At 52.0% G+C, this 19,949-nt stretch overlaps 1 protein-coding gene across 1 annotated transcript; it reads left to right on the top strand.

Annotated features, from left to right (window-relative positions):
- Positions 1 to 877: 877 nt before the first annotated feature.
- Positions 878 to 19,900, top strand: LOC104638792 (microtubule-associated protein 1 light chain 3 alpha). Its single transcript, XM_075768887.1, is given in 5 exon segments — positions 878 to 971; positions 11,172 to 11,227; positions 18,364 to 18,470; positions 19,000 to 19,097; positions 19,100 to 19,900. Coding segments are annotated over 5 exon segments (363 nt in total). The 5' UTR covers positions 878 to 931; the 3' UTR covers positions 19,162 to 19,900.
- The last annotated feature ends 49 nt before the right edge of the window (positions 19,901 to 19,949 follow it).

The following is a 19,949-nucleotide window of genomic DNA, read 5'->3' as shown; positions in this document are numbered from 1 at the left end:
ATGTGGCTCTGAATGCAGCAGGGAAAACAACAGACTCGTTAGTTGGGAAATGATAGAGCTTGCCGTGGGAATTGCAAATGTCTGATTACCTGGGTGAGATGGGTTTATGTCCAGGTTCGGTGACTGTCGAAGCTGACAGATGCGCCCGTGGCCTGAACACCCCGCAGGGATGCTTCCCCTCCCGCCGGCCTCGCAGCAGCGTTCGCTGACAGGAGCCGGCGGTAACCCTGGAAGATGTTTGAGGCCGCCGAAGCAGCCGGCGGGTGCTGGAGGGCCGGACACCTCTGGGCCGGACACCTCTGGGCCGGACACCTCTGGGCCGGACACCTCTGTCCTTCAGGCACCTCGGAACGTTCCAGCCCGAGCGTCGTCCTGCGGCCGTGAGGCCGGGCACGCTGCCGGCTCCTCTGAGGCCGGAGAAGCGCGGATGTTCGGGGTCAGCCTCCGAGTAAGGCATGTCTGGTTGGTAAACAGCCGTGCTATGTCACGGCATTCCGTATTGACTGGAAACGACCTTCCCGACGACGTCAGCCCCCCTCTCTTGTATCCAGCTGTGTGCTGATTAACAGGACAACTGCCTGTCCGAGGGGAAACCGCCCCAGACCTGTGTGCTCCAGCGTCGGTGCTGACGAGCAGCGGTGGGGCCCCGGAGCGGGGCGGGAGGCAGCGGGCTGGGCCCTGACCGCCGGAACCGCCGCGGGCTCCTTCCCCCCCCCCCCCCCCCCCCCCGTTCCGCGGTCCCGGCGGGGCTCCGGGAGGGGGCGGGGCTCGGGGCTGGCCCCGCCCCTTTCGGGCGTGCCGCGGTGACGTCACCGGCCCGCTCCGCCGCAGCCCCAGCGCAGGCCGCGCCGTCCGTCAGAGAGGAGCCGCCCGCCGGCACCCGCGCCCCGGCCCGGCCCGCGCCGCCCCCCCCCCCCTTCCCCCGGCCGCCATGCCCTCGGACCGGCCCTTCAAGCAGCGCCGCACCTTCGGTGAGCCAGCGGGCGTGGGGTGGGTCGGGCCCCCGCGCCCTCCCCTCCGCGCTGACCTTCGGGGCGACCCCCGTCCCGGGGCGGCCGGAGGCTCGGCCGCCGTCGGGCTGCGCCGTGCGAAACCGGGCGGCGGGAAGGGGGGAGGCGGGGGGAGGGGGGTGGCGGTGCCGCAGCCGCCGAGCGGTGATGTCATCCCGGCCGGCAGCGCGGCGGGGAGCCGACCCCCGCCCCGGGAAGGGGCTCCGGCCGGCAGCGGAGCGGCAGCGCTAGAGCTGGGGACGGGTCGCGCCCCGCCGGGCTGGGCGGCGTTTGGAGCCTCCCCCCCGGTATGCGCCTGCTTTGTCGGGCCACCTCCCGGGCGCAGGCCGGGCCCGGTACCTCACCTCCGAAGCGCGATGGCGTTACTCGTTACCGAAGTATTTTTATGCGTTCATTACATCAGCTTCTGTTGTCATCCCTTGACAGCGGAGGTGCTTGCTCCATAAGCCTCCGTCTGTTACGGAGCACGGAATAACAGATGTGTCCAGGGTGAGCGCGGCTGGAGGGGCAGCCGCTGTATTTAGCGCAACAAACCCATGTGCGGTGTTTGCGCTCAGCCATTGCCCTCCCGTCACGCCTCGTGTAGCCCTCCGAGGAAGCGGGGTGACGCCTACACGGGGCTCTGAAATCCGCAGGGCGAAGGTCGTAATCAAGAGGTAAATATTCTTGTTTTGCTCTTGCCCTGGGTCCAGTCTTTATGCTTTTCACTGTCAGAGCACAACGACCTCTTTAAAAATTACCTTCCTGCTCCTCATCTCGTTAGCATTAGAGAGTTGTTGTTCCAAGGGTTGGATACACCCTCTCTAATTGTTCTCGAGACCCAGGAGAGTTAACGCTGGCGTCATACCTGTGCCTTTGTTAGGTGTACGCGGTGGGAAAACTCAAATGACGAGGAGGTTGCCACAGAAGGTACCAGATTTGATTGCCAGGCCTGATAGTGAAATGGGATGAAGCATCAACTGCTGTTTCTCTTGACCTTAGCCAGCTGGCGCTGGGAAAGGTGCGTGTTTCTGGCAGGGTACGTCCCGAGGGGGTTGTCGGCTGAGCTTCGCCGCCTCAGTAATGCTGAAATCAGTGTATTCATGCCAAGCAAGGCCTCGTTTTGCTTCAGAGACTGTCCAAACGCAGGTGAGGGTGTGTTTCCTACATGAGTTTCAAAACTGGAGCTTTTTCCTACTGAACTGCTCATCCAACCCCTTGCTGCTCTCTTGGAAACTGTAAATATTTCAGAATTTATTGGCACAACCCTTCCGGCCTTGAATGCTTACCCAGCCTTCTCCTCCCACAGCGACCGAGCCAAGTGAATGTGCACAAACAAGAATAAAAGGTCTGGGTCTGGGTGCCCTGGGGTCCTTGCTTGGGACCTTGCTGTGTTCTCCTAAGCTGCGTATTAAACGCAGTAGAGTCCTAAATCAAACCCTTAGTAACTACCTACAGTTAAACTGGTGAGAATCAGCTTATTATGGTCAGGAGGAGTCTGGTTTGCCTTTGCAGATTGCTGAGACTTTGCATGAGCCAGAAGGAAACAAAATCTGAGGCTCAGAGTAGTTGAAAGAAGGCAGGATTAAATAGCCCAGGAGGGAAAGGGGGGGGGGGGTGAGGGAGTTTGGTGCTGGCAACTGCAAGTGCTCCTTGTTTCTGGGCGCTTTCCTCTGCCCTTTTGCTCTCTCAGCTGACTGGTCTGCAGAGCTCGGCCGGGAGGAGGGGAAGGAGGAGGAGGCCTGACAGCCCACGCAGTTGCTTTGGGTCAGGGCTGGAATTGCTCCGTTGGAGAAAGTAAATACAGCTTGTTTTCGTCTTCGAATCATTACACAACAGGAGCAGGAAGCGATTGTTTACAATGCAGTTGGAGAGGGTTGATGGAAAACATAGCCAGTGACGCTGTTCCCTCGGAATGGCTTAATTTTTAAGGCTTCAAAACTTTATAGAAGTGGAACGGTTAAAAAAAGAGAGAAAAGGCAGAGTCAGGAATATGACTGTTTACAAAAGGCACCCAGGCTCTAGGTTCACAGCAAGTGGCTTAGGTCTTGGTCTGCCACCCCTCGCTGAGGATTCTGCTTTCCTCGATGCATGTTTTCCCCCTTCTTTTATTTCTGAGATTTGTTTTTCCATTAATTTCTTCTACTTGTTCATCTAGTTTGTCTTGGGTCTATCCTGAATAAAACTTCTGGATTTCCATTCATTATTGTTGAGGACTTGAAAAAGGGACTGGCTGGGAAATGCCAGGGGTTTGAGCCAAGGTGTGTTGAGGGCACCGAGCACTGACGTGTCCTGTGATCTCATGTGCCGTTAGTGGTGAGAGGGTGATGCTCTGGGACCTGGTCTGGTCCTTGGCACGTCTGCAGGAGAGCATCTTTGGTCTGGGTGCATGGGGTAAGATCTGACGGTAACCCTCTGCGTTCATGTGCTGAACCCAGCTGTGGATGCTGAGGTGGCTGTCTGTAGTCAGATCCATTGTAGGAGTCCAAAACAATTCCAAGAACAAAGCTGTGGTCTATGTCAAAGAAACAGCGTGTCCTGGCTATAGTCAGAGTGTGCGGCACCCTGACGACACTGTTGCGCTTCCTGTAAAGAGTGCGAGTCCTTCGGAGCATTGGGTAGTGCTGTTTTTCAAGTGGTTGTTTTGAATTGGCTGCTCTGCCGTTGCTGGGCTGCCAACAGGCTTCAGGCTTTGTTTTCAATGCAGTGCATAGCCAGTGTGGTTACAGACATGGACCTTCAACCCAGACCGGTCGGCTAATCGAAAGTAGATTGGCCTCGTGCCCCAGCATCCTGCCGAAATGGAGGCACCTCGCAGAAACACACACACGCTTGGGTCCTGTTGGTCAGCAGGAGTCCCTGGCTAGGTGACAAACATAGAGGTTTGACCTCAGCCTCTCTGGACTGTGTTTTCCAATCCCAGGTTCAGCCCCCTGGGAGATTTGCCTTTAGCTCTGGGGAGCCACTTCTCTTTAGAGGAAAGGCAGTGGTAGATAAAGGCAGTGTCTGGAGCTGAATTCCCTCTCCTGTTGGCTCTGAGGAAAAGTGAAGTCTTGCCTTCTCTGGGGACTCATCTAGCGTAAGCCAGCGCTGCTTGTACTAGTTGAAAGACCAGCACTGGATGAATTGTCCGTCTCGCACACCATCCTGTGCTTGTCGTAACGGTTTTTCTTGTTGGTGGCTTGGAAAAGCATCTTGGTCTTGATTTGAGGTTGGTTAGTGAGTCAACTCGTCCTCGTACTCTAGGCTCGAGGTACTCATGCTCTAGCACTAGCAGATGTGCTTTAAGAGCTGGGATTCCTTGAAATGAGGCTGCTGTTGCAATTTGATGCTTAGCTGCGTCTAAGCTGTATCTAGAGGACATTCTGTGACATAATTTGATGTGGGGTTAATTAGCAGCATTGAAGAAAATATTGGTACAAGAAGAACTGAACAAACATCCAGAACAAATGCCAGCTAGACATGTAGACCACAAATATTGATTTTCTTATTATTATTCTTTTATATAACAAAAAGTCCTGACTGGCAGCCAGGAGTAATACAATCTGTATGTCCTTTGTTCGTTACTTAATACTTTCTTCACTACAAACACTCTGGATATCCCCTTGAGCGAGAAGGGCGGAGACTGGTGGATCTAGGAGCTGTGAGACTGGTAGACTCTTCCTGCCTCTGTCATTGAGTAGCAATGAACCACACACAAGTCATCTCCCTTGGCTTCTGTCTTCCTTCCTTGGTCAGTCCCAGTGGGAATCATCGTCAGGAGAGTCACTTGGGAGGTCTTCCGGTGTGTCACGCTGCTTGTGTGACGTTCTGTGGTCGACCTGCAGTGTGTAAACACCTCCGACTTTGTGGTCATGCAGTTGTTTGCTGCCTTTTGTCTTCAGAAGGCAGTTTGGAAATAGACTGTGAAAGAAAATGAAGGAATAAATTCAAGGCTCTTGTGTCTGGCACGTCTCCCCAAATAGGCCCTGCAAATCCTTGCATGTCCAGGCATGTTTGTGCACAAATAGCAATGACCCGGGCTGTGCAAAGTCTCTTTGTGCACGCACATGTGTGGTGTTCTGCACTAAAATACAGTTCTGTCAGGAGTGCCAGCTCTTTTTTTGAGCAATTTGAAGTGTCCTGACTAGTTCTGAGATATTTGAGTGCGTTCCTGCTGTCTTGGAGGCTTATAATTGTGAAGGTTGTCAAGACAGAAGAAAAGGTCAAACAGAAGCTAGAGGGAAGCCTTGCAGAGGGCAGCCTCCTGACGGCTCACATGGAGGGAACTCGCTGTTCTTTTTCCAAGGCTAGTGAAACTGTGATTAAACGTTGAGCAAAAAACCCCCAGTTCCTTATCTGGAACTCTGATGTAACTACTGTACGCCATCCAAACATGGCACAGAAGGTATTGCCTGTTCGCCCCCACGCTCAGGAGGTGTAGTGAGTTGGAAGCCCTGTTTTAAGCTGTTTGAATGATGGAGGTCCAGTGCTCAGCCTTCACGGCCCACAGCAGGGGGACTTGGTACTGTGCAACCAGAGAACAAGTGTCTTGACATGAATTTAGACTTCTCAGTTGTTATGTCGCTCTGCTTGGTCACAAGCCGAGCCCTTACCATGGATTTGCTAGATATAAATACTTATTCCTGGAGCCAGGCTCAAAATCATACTCAGTTAAATTTTGAAACTGCTAAAAAAACCTAAAGGTGATTCTTGTTTGTCTTGTTTTAAAACCTATTTTCATGCTCTACTCTGGAGCCAAGAAGATTGGGAGCTTACACAAATGAACAAGACTGCTGAGATCCTTCTGCAATCAGAGGGCTCCAGGAGCTAGGCATTCAAAAATCCTTCCAGACATTACACATCTTGCTGTAACAACGAAATGGATAGGCATGCAGACGTATCATCAGTTGCTCCGTATTCGTGTTGGTAATACCTTCCTGTGACAGTGGAGCATCAGGCTCTACCTACACCATGTTGCAGAGAGACAGTAAGTTCAAAACAGTGTAATTAATGGTCCTGAGTCATTCGTCCTGTCCGGAGTCCCCCAGCTTTGCAGACAGAAGAAGTAAAATATGACCAACAATCAGAATCATCATCAAGTTTCTGCAGCACTGCTGTCCTACGTAGCCTGGAACAACAACCTTTTCTTAGTAGTGAGGACAGCTGGCCGTGCAAGCTCTGCCCTCCTTCCGTGGATTTGGGAGTCTCCTCTTGCTCCTCCTGCAGCGCTGCTGGCCTGAGAACAAGCTCTTCAGCATTGGGCAAGGACAGGTCAGGTCAGCTGTTGTGTGAGTCATGACACAGACAGGGGTGTGTTTCCTGGTGGTTAGAGGTGTCTGGCCTTTGGGTGGTGTGATATTACAAAAACATTTATTGATGTTCATCTGGAATGACCTGCATAACTTGTCCATGTCTTCAGCAGTTGCCAGCGCATCCCAGACATATCCTGATTTCAAACCATCCAATGCCTCCTCTCCTTGCAGAAAACCTCTTGGAGCGAGGACCACCTCTCTGCCCTGGGACTGACCGCAGCAGCTTCTTGAAGAAACATGTTCATTTTTGCATCTGCTTCAGATCGGAGACAGATCCACCCCCAAGCTGGCTGGCAGGGTGTCTTGTGGATGGCAGCAAGAAAGCCACAGGGCTGGCAGGCTGCTGCAAGTGGCACGGATGTCTGCCCACTCCCTTCGTGCCATGGGCAGCTGCACCTGGAGCCCCGGGATGTGGGACCACAGGGAGAGGCAGTAGCTCGTGGCTGAATTTCTACTCTATGCTTTGCTCTCCACATGCAGCTCTTACTCAGCTCAGGAGCTGTTGACCTGCTAGCACATTGATGACGTTTCCACGCAGTGTTTTTTCTTAATGGTGTTTTCTTAACAGCATTCCTGTTGGTCACAGGAAGCAGGGCTGGTCATAGAGTCCACCCACTGCCCCAGGGCAGCACCAGTGCCTGACCTGTCCAGTGTCTCCTGAAAAATGGTCTCCCTTACGCAACTGCGCTGCTGGAGAATTTGTCCTGTGTTTTCCTTCTGTTCCACTATCTGGATCTTTTGTCTGATTAAGCTCTTTTGCATCCAGGGCTGTCCTTTTGTCCTGTGTCGGCGCAGCAGAGAGCTGTCTGCTGTAGCCAAGAGTTCCTGGGCGTTCCTGATAAAAAAGGTTCATGCTCAGAAAGTCTGGCTTAAAATTTCCGACTGTTCTCCTTAACTGTCGTAACCATCTCGTACTGCATTGCCATGGAATATGTTGTGTGCCCACATCTTTGGGAGAACAGCTTGGGAAGGATCTCAGTCAAGAAAACAGCTGAGATTCTGGTGTTTTGGGCAATTTGCAGGCTTTGCTGTTGGTACTAACAGTTGAAACAGAAGTTGGAAGAGAAATAGGCAATTTTCCTGGCATATGCAATGCTATAAAAATACTCCCGTCTTTCAATAGGCCCTAGCAGTGAAATTTTGCTAGAAATAACCAATAAAAAGTGTGTGGTTTTTATCTTGCTGCCATCTTGAGCTCTCACATCCTGGCTTCCCTCGTGGCAGATGTTGGATGCCCACACCTGGGACCAGAGACAGTGCTCTTCCCTCTGCATGCAGTTCAGTAATCTTTGCTCAGCTCCTTCAAAACAGCAGCTGGCTGTAGCCCCTTCACCCCCTCTTGCTTGGAGTCCCTGAACTACTGGAATCAGGTGTGGTGTTTTGCTTCTCCTTGCAGCGAGGAGGGGCCAGAGGAAAAAAATGTCGATACGGACTGGGTTGTGTAAACAGTTCTGCTTCGCTTTACATATAGGCTAAGGATTAACTATAGCCACGTGCTACAGAAAAGGGGAAAGTTTTAGCCTCAGTTAGCACAGTAATAATTTGGGAGAGTTGCAGGAGAAGGCTTGTAAAAATCAGACCTGTTGTGTGTGAAGCGTGAGTGTGCAGACACTGCTAGTGAAAGGGTGGAGGGAGCGTACCTGCGTGGAGTGCCGTACGTGGTGTGAGCTGGGGTGCTAGGCTGGCATCTCCCTCAGGGTCTCTCTGAAATGCCCTTTAACAGCTTTTGCTTTATTCCTGTGACTTAGATTAGACTACAAACACATTAAATGAAGGGTGGTATTTATAGCCATTCCTTGCCGTGTGATGTTGAAGATGCTTTCGTGAGAGACAGGATCAACCTCTAGCTCCCACTCCAGGCTGAGGAGGGTGTGGGTGACCGTCACCTATTTCTTGCAGGAGATCTCTAGCGCCTGAACTATTGTGGACACAGAAATTACCCTTGTGCAGGATGCAGGATAGCTTCTCCGGATTCCCAAGCCTGCTTGGTTGGATCTCCCAGGCTAGGATGGGACTGAGTTTGTTCCTTAGCAGAGCTTCAGATGTCCTGGAAACTTCTTCCTGAATCTTCAGGTGCCTGAACGGCTTAGGTGGAGTTGTTCCCAACTGCCTTCCTGAATGAAGTTTCTGAAGTGGGCATCTCCTGGGCAGAGGAAGAAGTGCAGCGCTTTAGGTGCTTGTAGTTGCAATCACATGTACCTGCCGAAGGGATCCAGCAGCCCCTGGAGCAAAGCAGCACCTACTGTCATTGTATTGTGGTAACCTGCAAATCAGCCACCTCCCACAGGGTCCCCTGAGATTAGAAAGGCTGGAAAAGCCCCTGGGCCCATCAGACCAGACCTGGGCACAGGGCAGCTCTTAAAGAGTGGGACCAGGGAGCTGCCACTATGGTATATCAGACTTGAGGCTAGTTGAGAGCTTTGTCACTGGTGGCTCGTGCCCGTAATTCCTGCTGAGCGTGGAGTCAGCAAGACCTGGAAGAAGCGTGCTGCAGCAGCAGCCAGGCCTGCCTCTGTCCAAGGCACCTGCAGCCTGCATCCCTCGGGGAACAAAGGACAGCGGTTTCAGGGGTGGGATCCTGACATGCTGACGTGTACCTGGATTCTCTGTGTGGCATCTTTTTCAGTGTGATGGGCAGGGGGCACCTCTGGCTCCTCTGTGGAAGCGAAGGTGCCAGCCTTGTGCTGGAGTTGGTGATGCTTCCAAGGAGCAAGAAGGGCTGTCAGGCGTGTGGCTGCCCTTTGGCATGTGCAGCCTAGACTAGTTGGGTGCTCTGAGATTATCTACATTACTAGCCGTGATAACATGCAAAGCAAATTGCTTCTCAGACCCTTCTCATAATTACTTACGTTGTTAGGGCTTACCGTGCAAAGAGTTCTGTGACCCTACGGGGAAACGCATGATGTCTAGAAAGTTCATCCATGTGGCCATCTGATAGTATGGAGAGAGAGGCAGGATAGGGTGGATCCTGAAACTGGAAAAAGTGGCTAGCTGTGAGGGCACCCAGCTTTCTGTGGGCTCTGTGAATACCCAACCCTGAGTTGACTGCAGCCCAGCTGCCTAAAGTGCTTACGCTGATAAGTTTTGTCCACTCATGCTCTGGACCTCCAGCCTTTAAGGTGTTCTGTCCTGCTGAAGCTTGTACGTGATGAACAGGTGGGAGCTCTGCTGGCTGCTCAAGTTGGGTGCGATGCATTGGGCGCTTGTGTGCTCCTGAAGAGGCATTGCTGTACCAGTGTCATGTGCAATGCTGATTCCTGTGTAACTCCTTGCTGATTGGGACCTCGGGAAAATTGTCCGTCTCACAAGGACAACTCTGGATGCCCTGGAGTATTGGATAGGGTGAAAAGGAAACATGAGGAACTACATCTTCAGTCATAAAACCCAAACCAAATATGCCCAAATTTTCCATTGAATCCAAATAATCTTGCTCTGCCTTGCTTAGTCCATGGAGTCCTCCAGAAGAAAGGTCTAGCAATTCCTAGCAATATCCTAGAGGGATATTTTCTGCTCAGAGGAGACAGAAGTGGTGCTCAAAAGCTTCTGTGATCTGGTGATTTTGTAGTCTTGTGGCCTCTAAAGAAACTGCAGTTTCTTCCCAAAGTAGTACCTAGCCAAATTAAATTTATAAGCAATAAGGTTTTAGTGAGTGGTTAGAGGAGAAATGCTCAATGTTTCTGGGGAGAAAACACACTCAAACACATGCACTTACCCTGCCCTACGTGATCCCGGTGGGTCATGAGAAACTGGGGCTGTGTGAGGCAGGTAAGGGGAGTTGGGCTTGAAGTAGGTGCTGAGCTGGCAACTGTGTGTGTGGCAGGATGATCCCACGACAGATGCTGCGATACCCAGATCTTGCATTTCTAGTTGGCCTTCACCCTCTGGCTTACCTACTGTGATCCATGAAACTGCTTCCCCTGGGCACTTCAGATGGGCCGCTGTAGGCTGTGAAGGACTTCCCAGCATAATGGTAATGCAAGGAGGAGCGTGGGTCTGTAGTGTCCCAGGCAGAGCACACACAGAGCCGTACCGGGCCCTGGTATGACTTCTTCCCCTCCTTTCTGCTGCTTAGAATGGTGAGAAGTGGAGGGCCCTCCGGTGAAGCAGTGAGGGGGCATTGACATTCTTCTTTTATGTGCTGCCTGTTGTGTGTGTCAGTAAACATGAACTCTGGAGGAAAATGGGTTACAAAGTGTGAGGGTTACAGCTGCAGAAAAAATCATTTAGTATGTGGGTCGTCATCTTGCTTAAGTTTTTCTTCCCGTTTCCACAACAGGTTTAGAAATGCTTTCTGTCAGGCTGTTGTAGCTACTATGATAGTGAAGGAGTCCTCCTTGGGAAGGCCTGTCTCTTTTGGGCCGAGGCACTGTGCCAGATAGTACTTGGAAGTGTGCAAGAGGCAGAAGGAAATGGCTAAAACCCAGCCCCAGTTGGAGAATCCTCTCCTCTTGGGAAGCAGCCAGGAGACACAGAGCCTGAACTTTTAGAGCTGAGACCCTAAAGCTGTGCTGCTGCCCGGCACTGATGTCATGAGCTGCGTTTGCTTAAGGTAGATTTAAGAATACCGTTTTGTAATCCTTATGGTCTCATTTAAGTCCTTTGGTTTCCATGTGTCTTGCCCAGTTTTACCGGGCAGGGTAGCATGTCCCTGCCTTGGGGGATGATTGGGGTGGTAGGAAGCCATGAAGGGTTGATCAGTGAAGCTGACATCTGGCTGACCATCTCACTGCTGCCAAATGTTCAGAAAAGGCCTGATGAACAGAATTTGTATTTCTTTTGCAACGTCCCTCTTTGTCAGTTTGTGGTTTGCAGGGTAGTTACCTCATTTTTGCCTGAACTAGCACAGCCAGATGTTTCTAACTTCATTTCTTTACTTCTTTCTTCCCAGCGGATCGTTGTAAAGAAGTACAGCAGATCCGAGAGCAGCATCCAAACAAAATCCCGGTAAGTTATCATTCTCATGTTCCACATTGGACTTTGTTCTCATGACCCCTCTGTGCTGGATAGCCTCCACCAGCCAGCCATGGAGGTTACAAAACTTTGCTCCCCAGAATCAACACAGGACGCTCTCCATAAGCCTCCAGTGCCTTGTGCGTACCAGCTGCATTCTCAGCAGTGCAAAACACAGTCTTTCTCTCAAGCTTCATGCCTGCCCTAGAGGCAAGGAACTGATTTGATCTCAGATCTACTTCCAAGCTAGTGCAGCAGGAAAAAACTCTGAAATGGCCTTTTTTTGTTTGGTTGGGTTTTTGTTGTAATAGTTACCTGACTTTTCCTGGATAACCTGGTAAAGATTTCTCTGCATCTGCCCAGAGAAAGATGTATGAGATGGTCTTGGCTGTGTTGAAAGCAAAGAGACTCTGTTAGAATAATTCATACCACAGCCAAACAGTCACACCGTTCTGTGCTTTCCCAGCACCTCTTGTTGACATGCGTAGGTGAGACCCCATGAATTGCCTCCAGTTCTTCCTGCCCCTCTCAGCCCTAATATGCCGTCTTGGTCTTTGGCTGTGAGCGTGTTTTTGATATCCTAGCTGAGAAGATGGAGAACTTTGAGAAATAGCGTACTCGGGGCTTGCTCGAGTTAGCATTTGCAATACCATAGCATGTAGTTTGGCTTGCTCTCAGCCTTGTCTTAAAATTGCATACAATCTCTCAGTGTTTACCCTTCAAGGCTTAATGTCTCAAACTGCTCTTGGCACATACTAGTCCATTCCTGCCTCGCTCTTCATTTGATTTTAGCATAGCATCTTCTAGTAAAAAGAATTCTTTCTCTTCCTTCTCTTCCACCACCACTGTTGTGTCCATGTGTTGTCAGCTCAGCAGAGGACATGCCTCTTGCAGCACACTGAATACCAGTATGCCATATCATCTACACATTTATTGACCACTGCTTTTAACATGGTTTTCATAGCATTCAGCTGGCTCTGCATTTCTCCAGAGTTGTGGCAGAGCTAATTAGAATGCCTTAAAGCTCTAGCAGTAAAGGATAAGCTAGAAATAAGTTGTACATAAAATATACACACACGCATATATCAAGTCCCTGTATACAAGTGCGTGTTGCCTGGGAAATGAACAGAAGGAGCCACAGCTCTGCATCCACATGCAGAATTTTACCGGCATTACTGAAACATGGTGGGAAAGCTTCCATGGCTGGAGTGCTCTTTGTGTTGGGGTCAAACACCACATGCCCCAGGAGAAGGCTTCTGTGTCATCAGGACCTGGCCACTGGTGTGGTTGGGGCGTTGTGTGCGGGCGGGGAAGTTTAACCCTGGCAGAGTCTCGAGCCCTCCTACACCTGCTCAAGTGACCCCTTTGTTCAGTGCCTTATTGTCCTTGATAGTGTCCTGAGTGCCCGCAGTGTGAGAGGATGAGGGACTCGAACGCTCAGCTGCTTTGCTTTCCTGGGTTGACTGACACAACAGGGGAGGATACGTTTAGCTGCAAGTTTTGCTGGAGCAGCAAAAAGACTCAGGAGGAGAGGAGGGTGTTTGAAGGCCTTGGGGTGTCCAGCTGTGTTTGTGTCGTTGGAATCTAATGGCCTGGTCCCGGTTAGACCCTGACACCAAGTCTGATGCTGTCACTTGTCCTTTACGTAGCAAAGTTCCTGCAAGTCATTGTATGTGGCTTTCGGTGGTAGGGCTCTGAGCAAAGCCTAGCACTGCAAAATGGAGCATGGCGTGGGGGATAGCGGTGGGTCTGAGCAGTGCAGTGCAGGCAAGTAGCCTGTAGGAAGCTCTTGGTCTTCCGTGGAAGGCAGGAGCTGTGTTTGCCAAGGTACTGGCTTCCTTGGAGAGGCACTTGGAATTAGCAAAGGGGTTTGAGCCCAGAGGGAGCTAGGGAGAAGATGGCCTGGGTCACACCCTTACTGCTGGCAGAAATCACAGCAAGCAGTGCTGCAGCTGCTGCCCGCTTCTTGCATCTCCAGTTTCCACTCAGAGCCCTTGCGTGAGTCCCCTTTTGCTTTGACAGAGGGCCAGGAGGATTTGCAGAGTGCACGGCCTGGCTTTGTGCCTGGGGAAGGGCATTTCTCTCCCGTTTCCATGAGGGTGCTCCAGAGGAGGGTGAGGAAGGGGCTGTGTCACATACGCGTGGGGGGACTGGAGCTGGTGGTGTGTCTGTCTGAGCCCACCAGAGACAAAGCAGCAGGTAACCTGGACTCTGCCTGAGGCGTCGAGTTCTCTGCTTGAGTTTGAAGGGAAATCACATCCGAGGAGGCCTCACTGGCACACGTAATAAGGAGATAGGCGGGAGCTAGGGGCTTCCCAGTGTTTCCCTGTCCACCTCATGCCAGAGGCTCCTTTGCTGTCTCTGCATTCCCCAAAGCTGGCTGCACTGTAAAAAGTGCTGACCGCAGGAACACACAGCTCTTACTGAGAAGGTCATGGTTGTGTTGTCAGTGAGGTGCTGCTCACACTTAGCTCTGCTGGAAGGAGCCTCCAGCTGCCCCTTGCAGGCAGCTGCGGGGTGGCTCCTCCTCGGGTGGTCAGAGCAAGCAGCGAGCTTCCTGCCTTCTCGCTGGGACCTCCATCCACAGCCTCAGCAGGTGCTTTAGAAATCATCTTCTGCACTGTTAGAGGATAGATGGAGCTTACGCCTGCCCACCGCCCTCGCCTGCTGTCAGCCCCAGTGCTCTCTTTCTGGAGCCCATTGAACTGGGGCCTGTGGAGGAGCAGCTGCAAGCTTCAAGTCAGCTCCAGCGAGCCTTGGAGAGTCTAAAATCACTGGGGAACAGCCCGTGCTGGGCAGCAACAGGAGCAAACCATTTCCCAAAGCACTGTAATGCTGAATTCAGCAAGGCCTAATGAGTCACAGGCTGTACTGCCGCAGAGGGTGGGTTAGGGGAGAGCCACCTCTCATGCTGACAGGGACAGCTGAGGGTGTGTTTGGGCCATGCAGAGAGGTCTCTGTTAGGTTATGGAATAACAAGCTCACCTGCACACCCACAGAGGAGCATGGAGAGGCAATGTCTGTGTTGATCGCTGTGGCTGGCCACGCGTATAGGGATGTCTGTGTTACATGTACACGTTTGTGCGCGTGTGCCTACTGGGAATGCATTCCCAGCCGTGCTGCTGGTTGGGCCTGGGGGCATGGAGCGGTGGCAGCCTTGCCTCTGTCAGGTTGCGATCCCTTTCCCTACCAAAATCCCTTTCCACCTCTTCAGACTGGCCCAAGAACAAGGGTTGAGTTTATATATGCTGCTCAAGGCCCCTCTGCAATGGGACCGGGACCCCAGGCTTTACCCTAAGCCTTTCCACCTGTGCCCAGCTTGTGCTATTTCTGCAGTGAGATCTGTGGTGGGTTCCCACTGCAAGAGCAGGTGTCCCATACTGAGGAACCCCCCGGCCTGAGGCAGCAGCTTGGAAGAGGATATGGGAGGGGAGGTGGCTTTGTATACAAGCCCTGTGGCCACAGGGATGTAATATTAGCATTTGATCATGCGTTTCCTTCCAAAGCTAAACAAGAATGTTTTGTCCATTGGCCACCTGTTACCCAAATAGCAGCTCATGTTCTGGAAACAGAAACTCTTGGAGCTGTTCTACATGATGGGCCCTTTGTCTGCTCAGAGCACAGGGCAGCTGCTGCTGTTAACGGCCAGGACATCCTCCTCGGCCCATTCTTGGATTACCCCAGCCAGTCCTTTGGCTTCATCAGGGGCCCAGCTGAAATGCCTCTGTGCAAACGCACGTAGCATGGGGAACAAACAAGAGGAGTTAGAGATGCGCGCGCACCTGCAGAGTTATGATCTTATTGGCATCACGGAGACATGGTGGGATGGCTCCTATGACTGGAGTGTTGGGACGGAAGGATACAGGCTCTTCAGGAAGGACAGGCAGGGGACATGAGGAGGGGGTGTCACCTCTCTGTCAATGACCAGCTGGAGTGCACAGAGCTCCTCCTGGGAATGGGTGAGGAGCCCACCGAGAGCTTATGGGTCAGGATTAAAGGAAGGGCAGGGACAGGGGACATGATAGCAGGGGTCTGCTACAGGCCTCCTGACCAGGAAGACCTAGCGGATGAGGCCCTCTATAGACAGATAGCAGCCTCACGTTCACAAGCCTGGTCCTTATGGGGGACTTCAGCCACCCCAATATCTGTTGGAGGGGCAACACAGCAGGCCACAAGCAATCCAGGAGGTTCCTGGAATGTGTTGGTGATGACTTCCTTCTCCAAGCGATAGAGGAGCCAAGGAGAAGAGGTGCCATGCTGGACCTTGTTCTCACCAACAAGGAGGGGCTGGTGGGCAATATGAAGCTCAAGGGCAGCCTTGGCTGCAGTGACCATGAACTGGTGGAGTTCCAGATCCTCAGGGCAGCGAGGAGGGTGTGCAGCAAGCTCACTACCCTGGACTTCAGGAGAGCAGACTTTGGCTTCTTCAGGGACCTGCTTGCTAGAGTACCGTGGGACAAAGCCCTGGAGGGGAGAGGTGCCCAAGAAAGCTGGTTAGTATTCAGGGATCACCTCCTCCAAGCTCAGGAACGATGCATCAGGTTGAGAGAGTTGGGGTTGAGAAGAGAAGGCTCCAGGGAGACCTTAGAGCACCTTCCAGTACTTAAAGAGGCCTACAAGAAACCTGGAGAGGAACTGTTTACAAGGGCATGGAGTGATAGGACAAGGGGTAAAGAAAGAGGGTAGATTTAGATGAGATGTTAGGAAGAAATCCTTCCCTGTGGGGGGTGGTGAGGCCCTGGCACAGGTTGCCCAGAGAAGCTGTGGCTGCCCCCGGCTCCCTGGCAGTGTTCAAGGCCAGGTTGGATGGGGCTTTGGGCAACCTGGGCTAGTGGAGGGTGTCCCTGTCCATGGCGGGGGGGGCGGAACAAGATGGGCTGTGAGGTCCCTTCCCACCCAAACCATTCAATGGTTCTATGATTCTCATTGAAAGGCTTTTCTTTGTGGGATGGAACTGGCTGGTAATCAGAGACGTCTACCTCTGTTCCTGCTAGAGGTGAGAAATGAGGCATAGCCCAGGTGTACAGCGGCCTCTCTGCATGTAAATGTATATGCACAAAGAGTTGCTGTGCACCAACAGTTGCTGTGCAGCTGCCCCTTTGTGCAAACTACTGTTAAAAACTCGACGTCCCACTGTTGTCTGCGCATTTCCCAGTGGCTGGAGCAGCATGCCTGCACGTGAGTGTCCAGCCCCTTGAGACTGTTCATCTCCCTATAGCCAAAATACTCATCTGTCCAAGAAAGACTCAAGTTCCGTGGGATGATTCTGCTTGCCTTTGTCCTTCGTCTGCCCTCCTGCCAGAGGGAGGAAGGGATGTTAGCAGGTTGGTAAGGGGCATCCTGGTGCAGGATTTATTCCGTTGCAGAAATTTGTTCTTTCATTAGGTCTCCACCTTGCAAAAGGGGCCAAAGGAGCAATACCTGGCCTTCCCTGGTCTTTTTCTCTGGCACTCTTGCTTAGTACGAAGAGGGGACGTGGCCAATGTGAGAATACGTTGTGGGACTCATTGGGGCCTTCATGTGCTGCTTGTCCAGCCCTTGGTCTCTGGGTTCCCCTTGTGTGAGCTTGGTCCAGGATGGGCTCTTTGGAGGGCATGTAGGTGCAGAGCTTTTACCAAGGTGCCTCGCACTCCTCCCTCATCTGGGAACTGCCTGCAACATAGCTTGGCCCATCCTGGTGGGCCTTGAGTCCTGCAGTCTGGGGAACTCCTCAAACATTCCCAGCTCACTGGTGATACCGCAGCATCCCAACCAGAGTGTCTGATTTGTGGTTTTGGTGTAGACAGGCAGCAGGAGTAACTTTGCTGCTGCTGACAGAGGCTAGTGTGTCAACAAATGAGTATGGGAAATGCAAATCAGCGTTCCCAGAGGTTCACCTGATCCTCTTGGCTCCACAGAGCCGTCTTCTGGGGATCCTGATCTCTGCATGCTGCTCCTCCATCCCTCCACTGTCCAAAGGCATTTGCGGTCTCCTGTATGTTTTTGGAAAAGACTTGGGAAAATCATTGATGGGAACTCCTTGTCTTCCAGTGAAAAATAATGTCCAGTCTCACTCGGAGAGGACGAGTAACAGATTAGCATACAAGTGTCTTTCTGTGGAGAAAACAAGGCGGTACTGGAGAGATGCACGAGCCGGAGTATCACCGTAATGGGAACGTATTGAGCTTTATAAGTCATAGTATTGCCTATTTTAACTGCCTACCACCTTGTTTCTTAGAATATAAATAGTACATGTCCAAGCTGGTTTAGAATAGCAACTGTCGATGTCAGCAGACACTCCTTAACAGAAAAAATTCACCCATTGTAATAACAGGAAAACTGAACAGAAATCATTGTTTAGCCGTTTCAGAATGTGGGTGTGGGAAGAGCTTTCCCAAGCAGGACCCCTGAGGACAGGTTGGGCTGTCCCCATGGTGGCACTGTGCTGAAGTGCCCTGGAAGCTCACCGCACAGTTGTGGTGGCACACGGGGGAGTGGCCATGGCTTTCTGATCCGTTTTGGAGTCGGGGCTGTGTGTCTGAGTGTTAACATGAGGAGTGGGACCGGTGAAATCCAAACTCTCCCTTTCTGAAGGAATGCCTTGGGTGGCTGCGCAGTGCTTTCTAAAAACTGCTTGTCTGGGAATATCCACAGCTCTTCCTGAGCAGCAGGGGGATGCTGAATGGCAGCAGCCCAGGGTTGTAGCACAAAAGGAAAGGAAAATGTCTTTTGCTGTGCACCGTGAGCTCAGTCCTTAGCTCAAGCCAGCAAAACCTGTGGTTTTGGTCTGAAAGTGATGTTAAAATACACTTCACTCCCCTTCCGGATCTCCTGAGTGTCGGGGGAGGTAGTCATCCAGTAATGCCTGCTGTTTCTCAGCCAGCCAGAGCAATTGATGCTTTAGTTCACTTACCTTGGATGCTCTCCACTGCCCGGCTCAGGCGGACAGATGACTCTCTGCTGAAGAGCTGTCTGCAGCCAACCTGGTGGTCACTGCTCATGTCCTTTTGTTTGTTTTCCTGTGAGGGTGAAGCAAAGTGGGGCCTTACCTCAACTTTTCCACTTGTGCTAGTTTGATTCGTGTTTGACCTCAAAGCCAGTGCTCGGGCACTGTGAACTGCGGCTAACCCTACCATTGACTTTCTCCCCAGGTCATCATCGAACGCTATAAAGGGGAGAAACAGCTGCCAGTGCTGGACAAGACCAAGTTCCTTGTCCCAGACCACGTCAACATGAGCGAATTGGTCAAAATAATCCGGTGAGTGGGATGGCCCCAACTGGCATGCTGTGACCCTGTCCTCACCCACAGGCCCTGAACACAGAGTGGTGGGGCGAGGATGAGGCAGAAGGCAGAGGCAGCTGCTGAGGGTGGGTAGGGGACATGATGACCACAGCATCCTTGTGATATGGGGGGGCAAGGGGGAACAGGTTCTTAACATCTGCTGAGGGACTGTGACCTCTCCCTCATAGGGACACTCCATGAGGTAATGAAGGGGACTCCAATCCCCTTCTTTTATCCATCAGCTCAGATGGAAGAGGCCCCTCTGCTTTGCCCTTCCCAGCAGCGCTTGGAGAAAGGGGCTTTGCAGATTCCTGACTCAGGAGACTTTGGAGCCCCAAGCAGCACAGCTGGGCTCATAGACACCATGTCCTGAGCGTGTGGAAGGAGGTCCTAGCTGTGCAGGACTGGCCTCATGTGATCAAGATGGCTGGGGGGAGGTAGAACTTGCTGTCTCACTGTCCACCACTGGTGGGTTGACCCAGGCCCTCCTGCCCTTTCCCCACAGGCGTCGCTTGCAGCTGAATCCCACCCAGGCTTTCTTCCTGCTGGTGAACCAGCACAGCATGGTGAGTGTGTCTACCCCCATCTCGGAGATCTACGAGCAGAGAAGGACGAGGATGGCTTCCTCTACATGGTCTATGCTTCCCAGGAGACCTTTGGCTACTGAGGCCTGCTGAGAGGTGGCATGTGGAGACAGATGAACTGTGGGGCACAGACCCCCGGCCTTGGAAGACAACACAACCAGAGGCTCACAAGAGGGGGACTGTGCTGACTCCCTTTCCCCTCTTCCCTCCCTCCCTCCCCATCACCCTGTCACCAAAGAGGCTTGTGGCGTGTGGTGTTGGACTCACACAACCCTTCACCTCTGTGTAATTAGGCCCACTCCCCCCCCCACGCACCCACGTGCATCCATACCTACCCATGCACACATGGGCCTCGGCTTCCTGTCCCATCCCCTTCGTGTAACCTTCAGCTGCTCTCGCTGTGCTCGGTCTGCGTGTGCGCGTGTTCGTAGCCTGCTGACACAACAGTTCGGCTGGTGATGGAGAGAGGACAGGACACTGTCGCCTTCCCTTTCCGCACAGGGAGAGCTGCCTCCCCTCCAAGACACTAATATAAAGGGCAGGAGGTCTGCAAAAGCAGCAAAGAGATGTTACATGTTACCATTGCTCCTGAATTTTAATTGATTTTAATTACACTCATATCAGATTCTTGGTGCTACTGAGTAGATGTAGGCGTCTCTGTAGGACTGTGGATAATGTATATCCTTTAGATTTATTTTATTTGGTTTTTTGTTTGGGTTTGTTGGTTTTTTTTAGGGATAGATTGGAATGGGGAGAGGGGGTAATCGTTCCTGTATTCTGTAGGTAAATAAATCAGGCTTCATTGCACTTTAAAGCATAGTAGATATCAGAGTGGAATTTATTTTTAATTTATACAGGTTTGCCATATATA

This window comes from Balearica regulorum, chromosome 16 (assembly GCF_011004875.1).
Source record: "Balearica regulorum gibbericeps isolate bBalReg1 chromosome 16, bBalReg1.pri, whole genome shotgun sequence".
Classification (NCBI taxonomy): Eukaryota; Metazoa; Chordata; class Aves; order Gruiformes; family Gruidae; genus Balearica; species Balearica regulorum.
The sequence above is the reverse complement of the archived record's forward strand: the minus strand, read 5'-3'. Positions and strand labels throughout refer to the sequence as shown.